Source organism: Myripristis murdjan, chromosome 24, assembly GCF_902150065.1.
Source record: "Myripristis murdjan chromosome 24, fMyrMur1.1, whole genome shotgun sequence".
Lineage (NCBI taxonomy): Eukaryota > Metazoa > Chordata > Actinopteri > Holocentriformes > Holocentridae > Myripristis > Myripristis murdjan.
The window spans coordinates 4593243-4609160 of record NC_044003.1 but is presented as its reverse complement, the minus strand read 5'-3'; the positions used below and the strand labels follow the sequence as shown (position 1 = coordinate 4609160).

The window sequence follows — 15918 nt, the reverse complement described above, 5'->3', positions numbered from 1 at the left end:
AAAAACATCCACATATCTAATCTGACAAACATGAGTTACTACTGTTCATCCAGTGTAGCTGCTAATGACCAACTAACAGGCCTGACACTGATGTAATCGATGCTAATGATCAGTGAAGTTATTCATCTAATACTAATGAGCAGATGCTGATGATTAGAGCTATGTGGTATCAGTAGTCACACAAAATTATTCATTCATATTTTACATTCCATTTACAAATGTACAGTTTCTCACTTTCCGGACACTAATCTAATCTAATTTAATCTAATCTGAAAGGAATCTGATGTCTTCACAGCTCCAGGCGCATCTCGCCTTGGCCATCTTTGTAAACCAAGCAGAAGAAGAAAGCGGGTCCAAACCATTTTCTCCAATTACCTCTGTAATGTCAATTGCCATTGTTGGCTGCTGTGGCTGCTTGCTCCGCCCCTCCGCCCCTCCATGTGTTTGTGTCTGAGTACACCCCAGGATAAGGGCAACTCATCTCCTTCTCCAAACCCAAGCCGATCAGCTGGACTTCTCCCAGGGACGAAACGAGGCTCTGCTGCGCCGCGCCGCAGGGAGGCGGAACCAGAACCAGCCGAACCAGCGGAAACCCACCAAAACCAGCAAGCCGGAGGCAGCAGCAGGGGGCCGCATCCACCTGCAAGGGGGGCGAACCATGTCCTTGAGCCCAAAGCACTCCACTCCCTTCTCAGTGACAGACATCTTGAGCCCGATGGAGGAGAGCTACCGGAGGTTTGGAGGCATGGATCCCGCGGCGGGGAACCTCGGCGCTCCGCTGGGCGCGTACCGGCAGCCGCAGGTCTCCCAGCCCGGCGTGCAACAGCAGCAGCAGCCGCACCCGCACCATCATCACCACCACCATCACCATCACCTCTCCTCTTCTTCCTCCACCTCATCCTCGTCCTCTTCCACCCTGGGCCACGCCGGCCCCTATCACATGCCGCACGGGGTGCCGCAGTTCTCCGGGGCCGTCGGCGGGTTCTGCAACGGCGGCATCGGGAACGTCGGAGACCTGCCGTCCTACCAGGAGACGGTGAGGGGCGGAGGGGCGGCCGCGGCGTGGTACAGCAACCCGGAGCCCAGATACCCCACGAGTAAGAGGCAGTCAACTTTTTGTTTTGCTTTTATTCACTTGGCAGAAAAGTTTAAAGAAAAGTCCGAGCGAAAGAGTCAGGATGTGCGTTACAGGCCTGCCGCTTTTACGCACGCCTTTATAGTGTGTGTGTGTGTAAACTTCTGTTAACTACCTGTGAGTTCAGTAACTTTGAACTTTTTTTCTTTATCATTTAATTTTCATCGTGTCTCTGTATTGTTCATACTGTTTGAGGTACTGCATTTAGAGTGAGCTTATTGTACATTTATTTTTCCCTCGCTGTTACTGTAATAGCCTTCTAATAATTGCTGTAGCGTATACAGCCCTACTGTCTAAGGTAATTCATAATTAGCCTAATTTATTGTGAATTTATTTCACATAACGGTATTTTTTATCTAGAGAGTTCTCACTATATTATTCTCTTAGTTGCGTTTCGTTCAAAGCATTTAATTTATAACGTTTTAAGGGGTGTTTATGCTATTTTAAAATCAAGGCCTACCACTAGAATTTCCCAACGACATTACAATAATAAGATAATTATTGGAGACGTATTTATAATTTTGCTGCTAGGTTTTATAAGGGCATCATACAGCTCGGCCTTCTTACTCGCTCACATGGGATACTGAGTGCGACAAGCTGACTTGTTTTCAACGAAATCTTTCATTTATATTTCATTTTGTAAGTTTCCAGATTCATGGGGCCTTCCACTGGGATGAACATGACCGGGATGGTGGGCAGTCTCGCCGGCATGGACTCCGCCAAGTCCATGGTGACGCTGCACGCCGCGCCTCGCAGGAAGCGCAGGGTGCTTTTCTCCCAGGCGCAGGTCTACGAGCTGGAGCGGCGCTTCAAGCAGCAGAAGTACCTGTCCGCCCCGGAGAGGGAGCACCTGGCCGGCATGATCCACCTCACGCCGACCCAGGTCAAGATCTGGTTCCAGAACCACCGCTACAAGATGAAGCGGCAGGCCAAGGACAAGGCGGCCCAGCAGCAGCAGCAGGACGGCGGCGGCGGCGGCCTGTGCGCATCGGCCCGCCGCTCCTCCTCCTCTGCGTCTCCGGTCCTCGTCAAGGACGGGAAGGGCTGCCGGAGCGACTCAAGCGGCTCCAACCCGCCCGGGAATCGGCAGGGCAGCTCGGGCGAGGCCATGGCGACCCACCAGCACCAGAACCAGCAGGTGAGCCAGCTGTCGTCCACGGAGGAGCTGGAGGACTTGTCTCCCAGTCCGCCGCTGGGACTACACGGTCAGATCAACATGACGCAGACGGACGCGGCGCTCATTGAATACACCAACAACATGATCAGCTCCAATTTACTGTACGGGAGAACTTGGTAGGAATAAGGATCAAAACAGCCGGAATGAGGCCTGCGCTGTTTTGTTTTCCAAGTGGATTTTGGAAGAATACGGAGGACAGTGAGAGAGGTACCAGAAATTTAATCGGTTCAATTCATGCTGCAGCATTTTGAACGCCTGACGCACCCGGGGACTCAAACACAGACGCTGGGGTTTAGCGGTTTGGAGCCAAGAAGTTCAGGTGCACCACGAACTGTAAGATATTGTAGATCCATGAGACTGAACTGTATATTGCTAACCTAATGTTCCGAGCGACTGTATTTTCCCCCTATCGAAACGAAATATTTGTTAGTTTCTTTTGTAAGTGACAGAAACGTGACTGCTGCTGCATTTCAGGTGAAGAAACTGGGACAAAAATCTCATTTCTGTGTGAGCGGATCGCTTAGATCGATATTCAGGAAGAGCCAGGACTCCACACAGCCTGCAAATCCACTCCGATGCTTCCCTTTTTATTTTCTGCACGGGAAAGTAAATTATTGTAGGTTTATATGAATTGAATTTGCTGCCTGATCTGTTCATTTGTCGACTCATTATCACCACAAAGCTCCTGGAGGTGTGGGGACGCCGAGAGAAGGTAGAAAAAGAGGGAAAAGTCAAGCAATAGGCCGATTTTAATAATAAAAAAATTATCATAAATAGCCTACCGGGCAGCTATTTGTTCCATAATTAAATGAGATATAATTAAAACGGCAGGCTGAACCATGTGCCCGGAAATTAAGTCATCAAATGCCTTTGTTACAGTTTACTTTGTTTGCATATCAAATAAACGTTATTTTCAGCTTTGGACATTTTGGTATTTTAGTAGCAAGCTGGTCTTATTAGTTTTGGTTTGTTTTCAATTTAGATTTGAGTTTTTATTTAGAGTGACGAGCCCATTTTATCGTGTACAAGCCGGGTTTGAACCTGTAAAATGATCCATTTTTCGTACATGAGATATAAACAATTTTAAAGGCTTAGTGCGCCATTATAGGGGAATTAAGGAATTAACTGCGAGAAATATTGAAAAACCGTTACTTGAATTTAACAGTTACAGTTTTCTGCAGTCAGGATGATAACAATTAAAAATGAAAAGGGAAATCAAAATGTATCTCCACTGAGTTTGATGAGAAATCTGCATTATTTAAGGAAACTTTATTTTCTTTTTATCATAATCCAAATTAGACGTTAACTTCTGCGAGAATCGAACTCATTCCCGAGAACATCCTTTACTGAAGGCTCCCCGATCGTAGAAATATAATCCAAAATATCTTTCTCTTCTTCTTCTTCTTCTTTTTTTTTTTTTTTGTTTATTCGTCATGGGTGTCAGTTTTACACATGAAGCAGTTGGAAGAGATCTCTCAAAAATAAACAAACCGTGACACATCTCCTTGACTCACTTGTATTTCACAAGATTTACAGGCGTTCATCTTAAAAATCACAATACATTAAGAACTTTTTTCATGGGAATAAAAAGTAAAGAAAGATACAATTGTACAAGTAGACAATCGATGAAAAAAAAAGCATGTCTCCCCTAAAAATAATGGCCCCCAAAGTCCAATCTGAGTTTAATTCCAATGATATCTTCTGGCAGGAGGGGGGAGAGGGTAACCTCTTCCAGAGTTGTAGCCCTGAAAGCCAAAAAAATAAAACAAACAAATAATAATAATGGTGAGAAAACAGTTTCAGATTTTTTTTTCATTCTGACAAATCATTTTGAATATTCTAGACATTTGAGAAATACAAAACAAGTCAAAACTACACCAACACTGAGCAAATGTTTTAAATGGAATTCATCAAATCAGATAATTAACTTTACAAGTGATTTGAAAACACAATTGCAATTATTTTCAATTGTTCAAAAAACATTTCTCAGTGCAGTTTCTTTTATGATTCAAATGGCAAATAGAGATTTTAATATTTGATTGTAATGAACTGCCTGATGCACTGCTGTGTTTGAAGGTTGTGAGTAAATGTGAACTAGAATCCAATCCATGTAAAGCTGCTGAAAACAAACAAACAAACAACAACAACAAACACTTTAATGATATTGAGATTCTATTCCTGCTTGATCTGAGGGGTTAAGGGTCCCTGATGTGTTGAGTGAATTTCATGACTAATGAATGAGGAAACTTTATTTTCTTTCAGATATTTGTGCTGCCTTCATCATCGATAAATAAAATTAAATTTAACACTGATCAAACCACACACTTTGAAACAGAATAAAAACAAAAACAAAAAGCCGTTGGAAAGTTTGTCCCACGCTCATGTGGAGGAAGCCCGACTGAACTCATTCGATTAAATGTGAAGTTAAAATTTTGGGTATTAAATTCAACCCCCTGTCAGTCCCTGTCTTATATATAAATAAATAAATAAATGAATAAATAAAGAGTGGACGCTGGCCTTCTCTGTCCTCGGCTGCTTTCAGTCTCCACCTGACAGCAGAGGGGCCAGAGGAGTTTGCACCAGGCCTCAGAACAACATCCACTTACTTTCATGTTATATAACTCCTCGCTGGAGATCCTTTATTTCATTTGCTGACATCTGACATAAAAAAACTCTGCTGACACAACTACAAATGATATTATGCACCAGGGTCAGAGTGCCGGGACTGAGCTTTTATTAAATATCAGAAAAACAGGCTGAAACTGAATTTTTTACTTTGTTCGTATCTTTTGATTTATATAATTGGTCAATTATGTTATATTTCATTTAAAAGGCAGTGATGTAAGCCAGGCTCTGAGTGAACGAGCTGTTTGCAGAGCTGCCAGCCCTCAGCTTGTGTTTTTGTGGGTTTCAGTGGAGGCTTGTGTTTTCTGATGGTGTAAACGCTTTCAGAGGCTTTTCAGCGCTGGGAAGATGAAAATTATGGGGGCAAACCCTGAATAACTGCACTTGTTTGGCATGAAATTGGCGAAATATGATTCAATATCAGTAGAAAATACTGGCTGAAGGGCGGTTTCAATCCCAAAATATCGATAATGATAAACAAACAAAACACAAACATCAGTTCGACCCTGTTGGACGCTGATATTTTAGGCTCTGCTTGAAGGAACAACAAGGAAAGCAGCTGCAGAGCCCAGACGTGTTCACACTGTGAGCAACACGTCAGCAGAGGTTCACTGATCTTCTGCAGAGCGGAGCGAGCGGGGAAACTCAGGAGGCCTGGCTCAACTTTCTGCAGCCACCGACCAAAAACAGCAGCAGTGGCCAGACGAAACCGTGTGCTTCCTCGTTTCCCAGCTGAGGAGATTTTCTTTAATGAACAACAGTTTTCTGTCAGGTGCACAACGAAAAAAAAAACCCTGATTCTAGCGGTTAAAAGCTTCCTAGTTTTCTGCAAGTTTTTACGGAAATAATAAAAGGAACGAACACATCAAAAACAAGGCCTGGAGCTCACTTGTTGGGTTCTGTTGGATTTTTCTCACTGTAGCTGCCTAATTACATTAAGGAGCCATGTTAAGTAAAAAAATGACACGACATGAAAGGCAATACCACAGCAGCACAAAAAAAGAAAGAATTTCAGCTGCAGCAGCATGTACACGTGACCAGAGGCTCTGGCCCCACCCACAGCCGCTCTGGCCCCGCCCACAGCCGCTCTGGCCCCGCCCACAGCCGCTCAGGACAGAGCGATTGATCGACTAAAGCTGCTCGCCCTGTGAATGCGGTGTAACCGAGAGCGGCCACGTGCTCCAAGTGTTTACCTGATGCTGCTGTCCCCGGTCGTCCCTGCGATCGTGTCGGTCGTGACGGTCGTGCCGGTCGTCCCTGCGGTGGTCGTAGCGCTGCTGGTAGCCGCCCGGCCCGCCCCCTCCCCGCCCGCGGTTCAGGTTTTGCTGGTAGGCCGACTGCTGCGACTGCATGCTGCGATCCCAGCCGTGGCCTCCGCCTCCGCCTCCGTACTGCTGCCTGCAGCCGCCAAAAAACCACCAGCTTTTGTTAACAAGGGCCTCACTCCACCGTGTGGGACACCAACAGGGTCACAACGCCCCGTACCGTTACTTTAGATGTACATCATGAAGTTAAGGTGACGGTTTTGTCTGAACCCAATGAGAGAGAGTCGTGAAATTTCAGCTCTTTATGTGCACAACAGATGCAATCCTACTACACAAGCACTGCTACAGCTGAAAAAAAATCCAATGAATATCTGCTAACACTTTCAGAGGGTTCACTCCAGTTAGTAACTTGTGTATTAATCTGTAGAAAAGTACTTAAAGTACACAATAACACTGTACTATGTGGGGTACAATTTTATCAAATTCCATTCTTAGTGTTTGTGGTGAGATTTATCTACCAGGTTAACAGGCAGGTTAATGCACTGCAATAAAAGCACATTAAAGCATGTTGTTAGGATTTGTTTTGAAATAATCTCAAATTAGTATGAGTAAGTACTCAAAAAAAAAAAAAAGTATGGAGAGTGTTACCTAACGTGCCTTAAAGCAGCACGAGGGTACACAGGTTTTGATGGGTGGCACCAGCAGAAATCAAATCTGTGACTCTGCAACAAGTCTGAAATATTTCAAGTTTTACTTTTTATTGTCTAATTAGTTTAGAGCAACTCATGTTCCTGAAGAATTCCTTGCAATAGATCAAAACATGCTGGACTGAAAAAAAAAAAAAAAAGAAAACAGAAAAGAAAATGGAGCAGGCCTCGCCCATTTTCTATTGGCTCAGCGGTTGAGTTGACCTCGCTAAAATCCCCATCGACCGGCGTTTACCGAGGGGGTCGAGCTCTCAAAGGGACCAAACGGCCACTCTTGCGGGATGACTTGGCATTGCTGCGCATGAAAAAACAACGCAGGAGTATGAAATGAACCATATTCAAAGTTCACATATGGCTCGGATTGCCCTCGTCCCCGAAAACGAGGCCACCGCATTGCCTCTGTGGCAGCCGACGAGCCGCGGCCCTCCAAGCCGCCGCGGGACAATGTGCCGATCCGAGAGTAAACCCACCATATTAAAGTCTCTTCATATTGGCCACAATAAAGGAAGGAAGAAGAAAAAAAAAAAAAACAAAAACGTGGAGGAGCAGCCCCATCCCTCATTACTGAACCATGTCACATTCTGGCCAACGCCGGACTTAGCAGAGCGCTGGAATCCATAATCCCTCTCTCCAAGTTCCTCCTGCATTTCATTTGGTCCGGTCCTAAGTAGTTAAAGAAACTGTTTTCAGTCGCCACTAATAACTACTGACCTGAGGTGACACAGAGCCACAATGGGGCTGGACGGCCTGAAAAGTTGAACCAGAGAACCTGATTAGGACTTGGAGAGGTCTGGAGCCAGAATCAATAGCCGGTCTGTGTGGACTCTGCGGCCACGGAGCAGAAATGATACAGCTTCCAACAGCATTAGTGATGCCTCATTAAGTTGCACAAACCTCCTCGAGAGAAATTTGTTTTAGCGTGCCGGGGAAGGGAAAAAAAAAAAAATCTTAATTCAATAGGCAAGCCTCCCAACTACAGAGGCGGCGGGCTCGTGTATAAAGACTGGCAATGTGCAGGAGGATTTAGATGGTGACGAATAACCGGACAACAACAACAAAAAAAGAAAAAAGACAAAAAAAAAGAAAAAAAAAAAGAAAAAAGTAAAAAAAGAGTCCAGGATCTTGACATGTTGATTTCAGTTGTTCCAAATATTAGTCAAAAAATTAATCTACCTACTGAGGATTTTATAAAATATATATATATTTTTTTTGTTAGAAAAGATGAGTATTATGAGTTTTATTCCAAAATGAAATATTAACCACTTGGAAATAAAAGCTCAAAATCAAATCAAGTGATATGACTTTGTCCTTGGTTGCCAACATGAAAGCAGTTGTTACTGACTAAATCCTGTTTCAGTGTTAGTAAATGATTAACTTCAGGTAATTCAGGTAAATTGTTAGAGTTTCCAATGGGAAATGTCCACATGCAACATCAACACGGTACCTGATTAACCAACCTGTTCATGTTAACTGGGAACTTTACTTCCCAACAGCCACAGAGGGAATTAAACAAAAAAAAAAAAAAACAAAAAAAGAAAAAGTGGACAGAAATGCAGATTTTTTACAAAGAGAGAGAGAGCAGACAAAACAGGCGACTCACCTTGGAAATTGGGGCGGGTTGAAGTGGGGAGGCGCCCCCAGCAAACTATTCTGCCTGGAATCTGCGGAGAACAAAAGACGACATTTTCAGAAGTGGTTCTGCTGAGCTAAGTTTGAAGTCTTTTTTAAGCAGCACAGACCGGAGTCCTGTGCGTAAAAAAAACACACACTTTCTCTCTCTACTTTACCCTCAAAACAGGAACTGCATTTGACTACGCTTCAAATGTGCTCGGGACAGGTTTTTGCAAGCAATTCATTTCATCGTTTTTGCCTGCAAGTTTGAACACTGAGAGCCACAATAGGATTCATTTTGAATGCATAAACCTCAAAATAAATCACAACAAGCAGAGAAATAAACCAACTGGGTCTGGTTTCCAGCGTTAAACAGTGGATGAAACCTGAAAAAAATCCTCATGGTTGATTGTTTGCAGGCAACACCAGAAGGATTTGACATTAAACATGGATGCTAATTAACCCAATTCATTTCAGCCTTAACCTCCGATACAAAAAAAAAAGCCCAAATATTTAATTTCTGACTGGGATACAGAACGAATCAGTTGTCATGATAAAATTAAGCTCTTTCAAAACACCAAATCACAGTGGGCGCCAGAGGGGGAACAGGGACGGTGGCGGGCGGGCGGGCGGGGGGGAGTGAGAGAGAGAGAGAGAGAGAGAGAGAGAGAGAGAAAGAGCGCCACATTTGCATTTCTTGTTCAGAAAATGAAATAAGCATTCAGCCGGCAGCATTGTGGATGCCTCAAGTACCCTGGTTCCATCGCTGCAAGCCCTTCACAAAGCCACACTTAAAAAAAAAAAAAAAAAAAAGAAAAAGAAAAAAAAAAGAAAAAGAAAAAAATAGGAGCGAACGGCTTCTTCCAGATTCACTGTTGCCAAGGCAATGACCAGCTGCGAGCCGCGGACTTGTTTGTTTATGAGGGCAGGCCTGCTGAGTGGTTGAGCGCAGGGTGGGGTGAAGGGTGCCGAGCAGAGACCCTGGGCAGGAGAAAGCTGACATTTACAAACCTGGATAGGAGTTGCCTGTTCCAAAAAAAAAAAAAAAAAAAAAAAAAAAGAAAGAAAAAAAAAAATCATGCAGCGATTCAACGCGTTTAAATTTCAGCATTTTTGTAGGCTGGGAATTTCGAGTCAGTGTTCAATCCCCTGAATTTACCGTGAGTGAGTGTGTGTGCTGGAGTTTGGAGAGATCAAACAAACGGCTTGTTTAAAAAGGCAGATGGAGGAGATGCTGCTGGAGGTGAACAGGGAAGAAGAAGGGGAGAGGAGGGATTTGGAGACGATGATTAGAGAATTGAATCATATGATTTATCAGAAGAAGAAGGAGGCTACGACAGATCTAGCCAACAAAACTACAGACCGATAAGCTTGTAAAATACAGACGACCAGATTATAGTAAAAGTGTCAGCATACAGGTTGAAAGGAGTGACTCCGAATGCCACAGATGGGACACAGGATTGCGAAACAAAATAGAGCAAACATAAATCCAAACAGTAAAGAAGTGATAAAGTGTATAAGAGAAGTAGGTGATGTAGTGAAGACAGATCTCTAAATAAGGCCGTTGATAGTCGAGTTTTCCTGTTTCAAAAGTTGGAGGAGTGTGAATGAACGCATGAAATTTATTTATTTTTGTGTCTTGTCGTGCGATCCATCCTTTATGCGATTAGAAGCCACCAAAAACTAATCCTCACAATCACTTCCCATAACTGATTTGTATCACTTTCTCTGGATATTCAGCCACAGAGAAAACCTTGCATTCAAGTCTATCTGCGCCAGTTAACCACATCAAATCTGGGATTTGCCCTCAATTAAATAATTTTAAGCACAAATCATGATATCAAGGATGATAAAACACGAGGTGAAACTCAATTTAATTCAAGTCACAGTAGTTACAGATGCACCTGGAAGCGGCCTGTCTTGAACTGCTGAAATTTAGTGTGAAAGTAAACGGATTGTTGACAAATAGTTTCAAAATAAAAGGACAAATCAGTCACGGCTGCCCGCTGTCTGCCACGCTGTGTTTGTGATCAGTGGAGTCACCGGCGTGGAGGCGGACAGCTGAAACTGAAGTTGATTATGAGAGTTTACAGGACTGTATAATGAGTGAACTTCCACTGTATGCAGATGATACAACTCTATAATTAAAGTATATACAAACAGTAAATGAAGTTAGGAATATGGTAGAAGATATACAAACTGTAAATGAAGTTACAAAACAGAGGAAGAGTACGGCAGGGCAGCAAAGGCAAAGGTAAATGTGAAAAAGCCTGAGTGTTTATTGTATTATTTGGGGGCGTGAATATAAATTTAAAATAGCTTAAGATGTGACAAAAATGCTGGGTGTGTGTGAAAGAGAAAACACAAGAGATGTAACATCAAAAGAACAATAATTAATGGATTATTATTGTCCAAAATATAAATATTCTATGTCTTGCAGTGTATGGTAATTCCTGTTTCTGGACGGAAAAGGAAGTGAAGAAGTTGGTGAATGACTTTATATTGGAAGGAAATGTGAAATGTGAAAGTTTGTTAGATGAGGAAAGTTGAGTATTTCTGCGGGGGCGGAGCCACTGTTTAGGGGAGGGGCTTGCAGCGTGGAGCCTTTTGCTTCAGAAGGTAAAAAAAAAAAAAAAAAAAAAAGCGAACTCTGGAACAGGTACTGAACATGCCTTTCCTGAAAAGTCCTTCTGTCAAATTTAAAGCAAAAAAAATAAATAAATCGCTTGAAGCAAAGTATTTCTGGAATGCAGGACTGAAAACAGGTGAAGGATGTTATGAAGAGATGATGATGAGAGAGAATAAGAGAGAGAGGAAGAGAGAGAGACAGAGAGAGATGAGAACAGAGGAATGAAATACAAAGTAAGAAACTGAGATGTGGGTTGAACTGAGACGAATAAAAAAAAAGTAAATCTGTGAATGCGGTTTTGAAAAATAAACGTAACGAGGAAAGAGCCGGCGTGTTGTGAAGCACTGGACAAAAAGCATGTGTGTGAGATTTTTGAGAGTGGTAATATAAAGCAGAGTAGTAAGTTTAGTGAGCAGAATGAGTTTGATGTGCAGTGTAACTTTGTGTATTTTAATATGGTTTTATGCATGACTGACAAAAATGTAACAAAAAAAAAATGCAGTGTTTGAACATTCATTTTGCTAACAGAGACGTTTCTGGCACTGAAGCCTGAGACAGAGAGGAGCTGAACTGATTTCTCTTTTGTTTTCGACGTGATCACTGAGGGCTGACCACCACAAAAAGTAGTAAACGCACAATTACCAGCAAGCAGGCAGACTGCTGTCAGCACATTATCATTTTGTTTTGTCATTCGATTTTCGTGTTTGATTACCTCCTCGACCCACAAACTTTAAGTGGACCACCCAGTTGGGCTCCGAATAACTCCACGACGCTCTCGTCTCCTCTCCCCGTCGCCAGCGATGACTCAAAAGAGAGAATTACGAGCAAGACACCTGTCAATCTCCTTAATTAACAATGATCTGAAAGTCTATAGACCGCCAGGCTGCGGGAGACAAAAGCCAACAAAGGATTACGCTTTAAATCCTTTAAACACACGCCAGTCACTGTATTAACGCCGGGATTACAACAGCGGCACACAACTAAACGTCTTTTTCAATTAGTTCAGCGACTATATGTCTCAACCTCCGAGGGCCAGTAACCAGGGCAGGAAACTAACCTGTTCATCCACGAGCCGAAGGAGATGCACTCCAAATTCACCGAGCAAATATGATTTTTTTTTTTTAGATTAGATTAAAGCCCGTGAACCATGGCTACAGCGGCTAGAACTAATTCCCCACCCTGATGACAACAGAAAATTCTCATTTAAGTCCCTGATGCTGCCTGATGAGAATCAAAGCTGAAGGCAGCAGAGGTAAAATCAGCATGGGGAATTAAAATCACCACCCAAATGTGGATAAATCAGCTGTTTGTCTGCTGGAAATAAGATGCCTCAATATTGTAGCCTTCATGTTTTCATGTTTAAAAAAAAAAAAAATAACGAACAAAGACATTTTTGGCAAAACACAGAATCATCAAGGATAAAAGTCTCATCTGACTTCTCCTGATTCAAGTTGGTCAGTTTGGCAAAGAAGTCGGTTTGACTTTGGCAGGGAATCAACTATTCAGTCAGAAATATATATATATATATAAAAAAAAGTCTGTCTGGCTGGTGAAATATTCAAAGTGGCTGGGGGATTTTAAGGGCCATCAGCCACTGTGGCCGTTGGATGAAAACGTTACTTTTGCTTACCCCGGTTAAAATTTGGTGTCAGTCCGTGTCAAGACAATAATGGCCACCAGCAGAGCCTCAGCGGGCCGGTTATTAAACACCAGCTGGTTCGGCTGCGGTGAACAAAGCCCCGCGGCGTGTTGCAGAGCCGGTGTGTTGACACATCACCGCAGGAGGTAGCGGCGCCGTCAAAAGGGGGAAGTTAACTTTGGTTTCAACCCTCTTCAGGCCGCATCGCACCGCATCCAATCAAATGGGATCCTCCCGGATGCTTTTATCAGAGGGGGCCACTGTGTCCAGCGGAGCCACTCGACAGTCTCATTACCAGCTCTGGTCTCCCACAACGCTAATCAGCAAACAGGACCCCCCCCTTTAACAAAAGCCCAGTGGAGCAAAGCCCATGGTGATTACTGGCCAAGCAGAGGATCGGCCCTGAGAAAGTGTTATCTGGACAAAAGCGAGCCTCTGGCCTCCTGGTGCAGAATAAGGCCTACTTGTCTGGCTAATCACGTTCCTAGCGTTGCCAATATTACGATTCGTCCGCATCATTCCGGTTTTTAACATCTATGAAGATCAGTCAAGCCTCTGCTATGCGAGCTGGGTTGGTTAAAATAATAATAAAAAAAAAAAATAAATAAATAAAATCAATAGGTTATTTCTGTTGAAGCGACTGACAGGAATAAAATGACTTGGGGCCTAAATATAGCACGATGCTGTTCGTCGCTTGAGGAAAATGTCATAGGTACTATACTTAAAAAACGCCCTAAATCAGCCAAATTCAAATAGGATATCAATGCCAACTGTAACAATTACACATCTTCACTTCCAGGCACTTCAGCTGATAACAAAAAAAATAAAATGTAAAAACGGCACCGTAGCAAGAAACAGACCCACAATCACAGACGAGCGGCGCCGAACGTTTATCCTGATTCGTTTTTATTAAAATAACTATTTCCACAGGAAAAAAATAAAGGGAGATTAAAAAAAAAAAAAAAAAAAGAATGTCGTCGACCACTAATTGGCAAGTTTAACATCAAGAACGAGCAGCAGAGGCCAAGGGAGGTGCTGCTGCAATCCGGAGAAGCCAAAAACCCCCATTTGCATCAAGTGGCACCAGAATAGCCGCGACTCCCCCGCACGCTATCAGTGGGCAGATGAGATTATTCATCTACTTGCAAATTGGCACATCAAAGTCAAACTGGAGGAGTGCTGTCAGAGGACCGCGGGGCTGAGGCCGGGGCCGAACAGGAGACCGTGATTAGGAGATGGGAAACAGAAACTCTCCCTCCATATGTGAGGAGCCATTCAAAAATCCCTCATGCGCTGAACAAAGGGGGAGCTATTTAATTGTATAACACAATTATTTGCGTCTTAAAAAAAGGAGAAAAAAAAAAAAAGAGAAGCAGTTTGGCAGCTGGGTATACAAAGTACCCAATTTCCCCCGTGCGAATTAATAAAAGTATCCTTCCATGCAGAAACAAATCTTTTTATGTTTACGTTGTTAGGCTTTCAGCTGATGCTCTTGTACAGGGCGGGTTCGGCGTCTTGCTCAAGGACACGTCGGCTGCTCCTGGACACTGTGGCTGGGGTGGGAAGTGAACCAGCAACCGTTCGCACTGCTACTCAACTCAGAAGAAGGCTATTTGGGAGCTGCTGTTGAATTTATTAGTTGTTTTCTGCCTTAATGAGCCCCGAATTAGATTCATAGGAGAGATGATAAATTTAACATCCAAAGATTATATTCCAGATTATGGCTGTCTGATGGTGCTTTACCATCCCACTGCACTGTGCATGAAGCCCTGTTGTCCCTGCAGCATGTGCGTCAGAATGAGCTGTGAAAAACAAAACAAAACAAAACAAAACAAAAAAAAAAAACCCTCCACGTTTCCTGAAACTCATTTTCACAGGAAATTTGCTGTCCGCATGCAGGAGCCAATCATTTACTTGGGCTGCAGTGAAAAATTTCTTACATTCTGACTCATGTATTAATTATTTCTTGATTGTTTTGCCTATCAAATGTCAAAAATAATGAAAAAAAAAATCTCATCACAACTTAACAGCGCGAATAGGGTCTTAAAATGACTTCCTTCGTCTGAACCAACAGCAGACTCATCATACTGATAAGAAACAGAGGAAAGCCTGGCTGTAACCAAGACATTTGACAGTTTTACTCGATAAATGACCAAAACAATGACTTTTCTGAACGACTGATGATTGTTTTTTACAGTTTATACTTCTGCAGATGAAAAGGGCAGTCAAAAAACAAACTCCTGCTGAAATTACAAAAAATTACCTGTCAGAAGATTAGTCTTCAACAAAATCCTACCTTATCCTATTACAAAACACGGCAGTTTAACAAGAGATAAAAATCACATGAACAAGCTCAAATCACTGGACAATCCCAGCTCATGTCTGTGCAAATTTACCATCCAGTTTAACTGAATCGAGGATGTGTTTGTGTGTTTCCTTACGCTGGAAAGGTGGCTGGTGTCCGCCGCTGTGTGGCGGCCGGTAGTTTCCTTGTTGGTAGCTGCTCGGCGGCGGCGTGTTGCTGTACTGTCCTCCATGTCCGCCATGCTGAGGTCTGCCCAGGCTGTGACTGCAACAAGATGACGGCAAAACAACAAAATCAGTGATGTCAGGTCAAAATACCACACAATAACATGCCGTTCGGTTAACATGTCCGCCACTCAGTACAAATACTTAGTACGGGAGGACCCAGTAGCACTGTAAAGGTCAAATTATGCTTTGTGTTGACGTGTCATCTCTACGGCGGCGAGTATGTTTAGTGCTCACCGACTGATCTCATCTGTGAACACTGAACACATGACAGCAGAGGCCAGAGTTTCTTCATTCTGCTCTAAAGAAGCTCACATAAACACACACTGGTGGCGTGCAAAGCGATGTTTGGGGATACAGTGGTCCCTCGTTTATCGCGGGAGTTACGTTCTAAAAATAACCCGCAATAGGCGAAATCCGCGAAGTAGTCAGCTTTATTTTTTTCAATTATTATAGATGTTTTAAGGCTGTAAAACCCCTCACTACACACTTTATACACTTTTCTCAGACAGGCATTAACATTTTCTCACTTTTCTCTCTTGTTTAAACTCTCAAAGTTCAAACCTTCGTAGAAAAATAAGTCCAGTATTATAGAATGAAC

General features: G+C 43.1%; 2 protein-coding genes across 2 annotated transcripts in view; one reads left to right on the top strand and one right to left on the bottom strand.

The window, feature by feature from the left end:
• The first annotated feature begins 658 nt into the window (after nt 1-658).
• Nucleotides 659-2561, top strand: nkx2.4b (NK2 homeobox 4b). The gene is made up of 2 exons (XM_030047265.1): nt 659-1097; nt 1780-2561. The coding sequence occupies exons 1-2, from the start codon at nt 659-661 to the stop codon at nt 2430-2432; spliced, it is 1092 nt and encodes a 363-aa protein (XP_029903125.1). The 3' UTR covers nt 2433-2561.
• Nucleotides 2562-3812: 1251 nt separating this feature from the next.
• Nucleotides 3813-15918, bottom strand: part of xrn2 (5'-3' exoribonuclease 2) — a 49197-nt gene continuing 37091 nt past the window's right edge. The window contains exons 28-31 of the mRNA XM_030047264.1: nt 15230-15357; nt 8510-8570; nt 6131-6335; nt 3813-4057 (exon numbers count right to left, since the gene is read on the bottom strand). Coding sequence (XP_029903124.1) covers nt 3995-4057; nt 6131-6335; nt 8510-8570; nt 15230-15357 — 457 coding nt within the window. The 3' untranslated portion in view covers nt 3813-3994. The remainder of the gene's footprint in view (nt 4058-6130; nt 6336-8509; nt 8571-15229; nt 15358-15918) is intronic.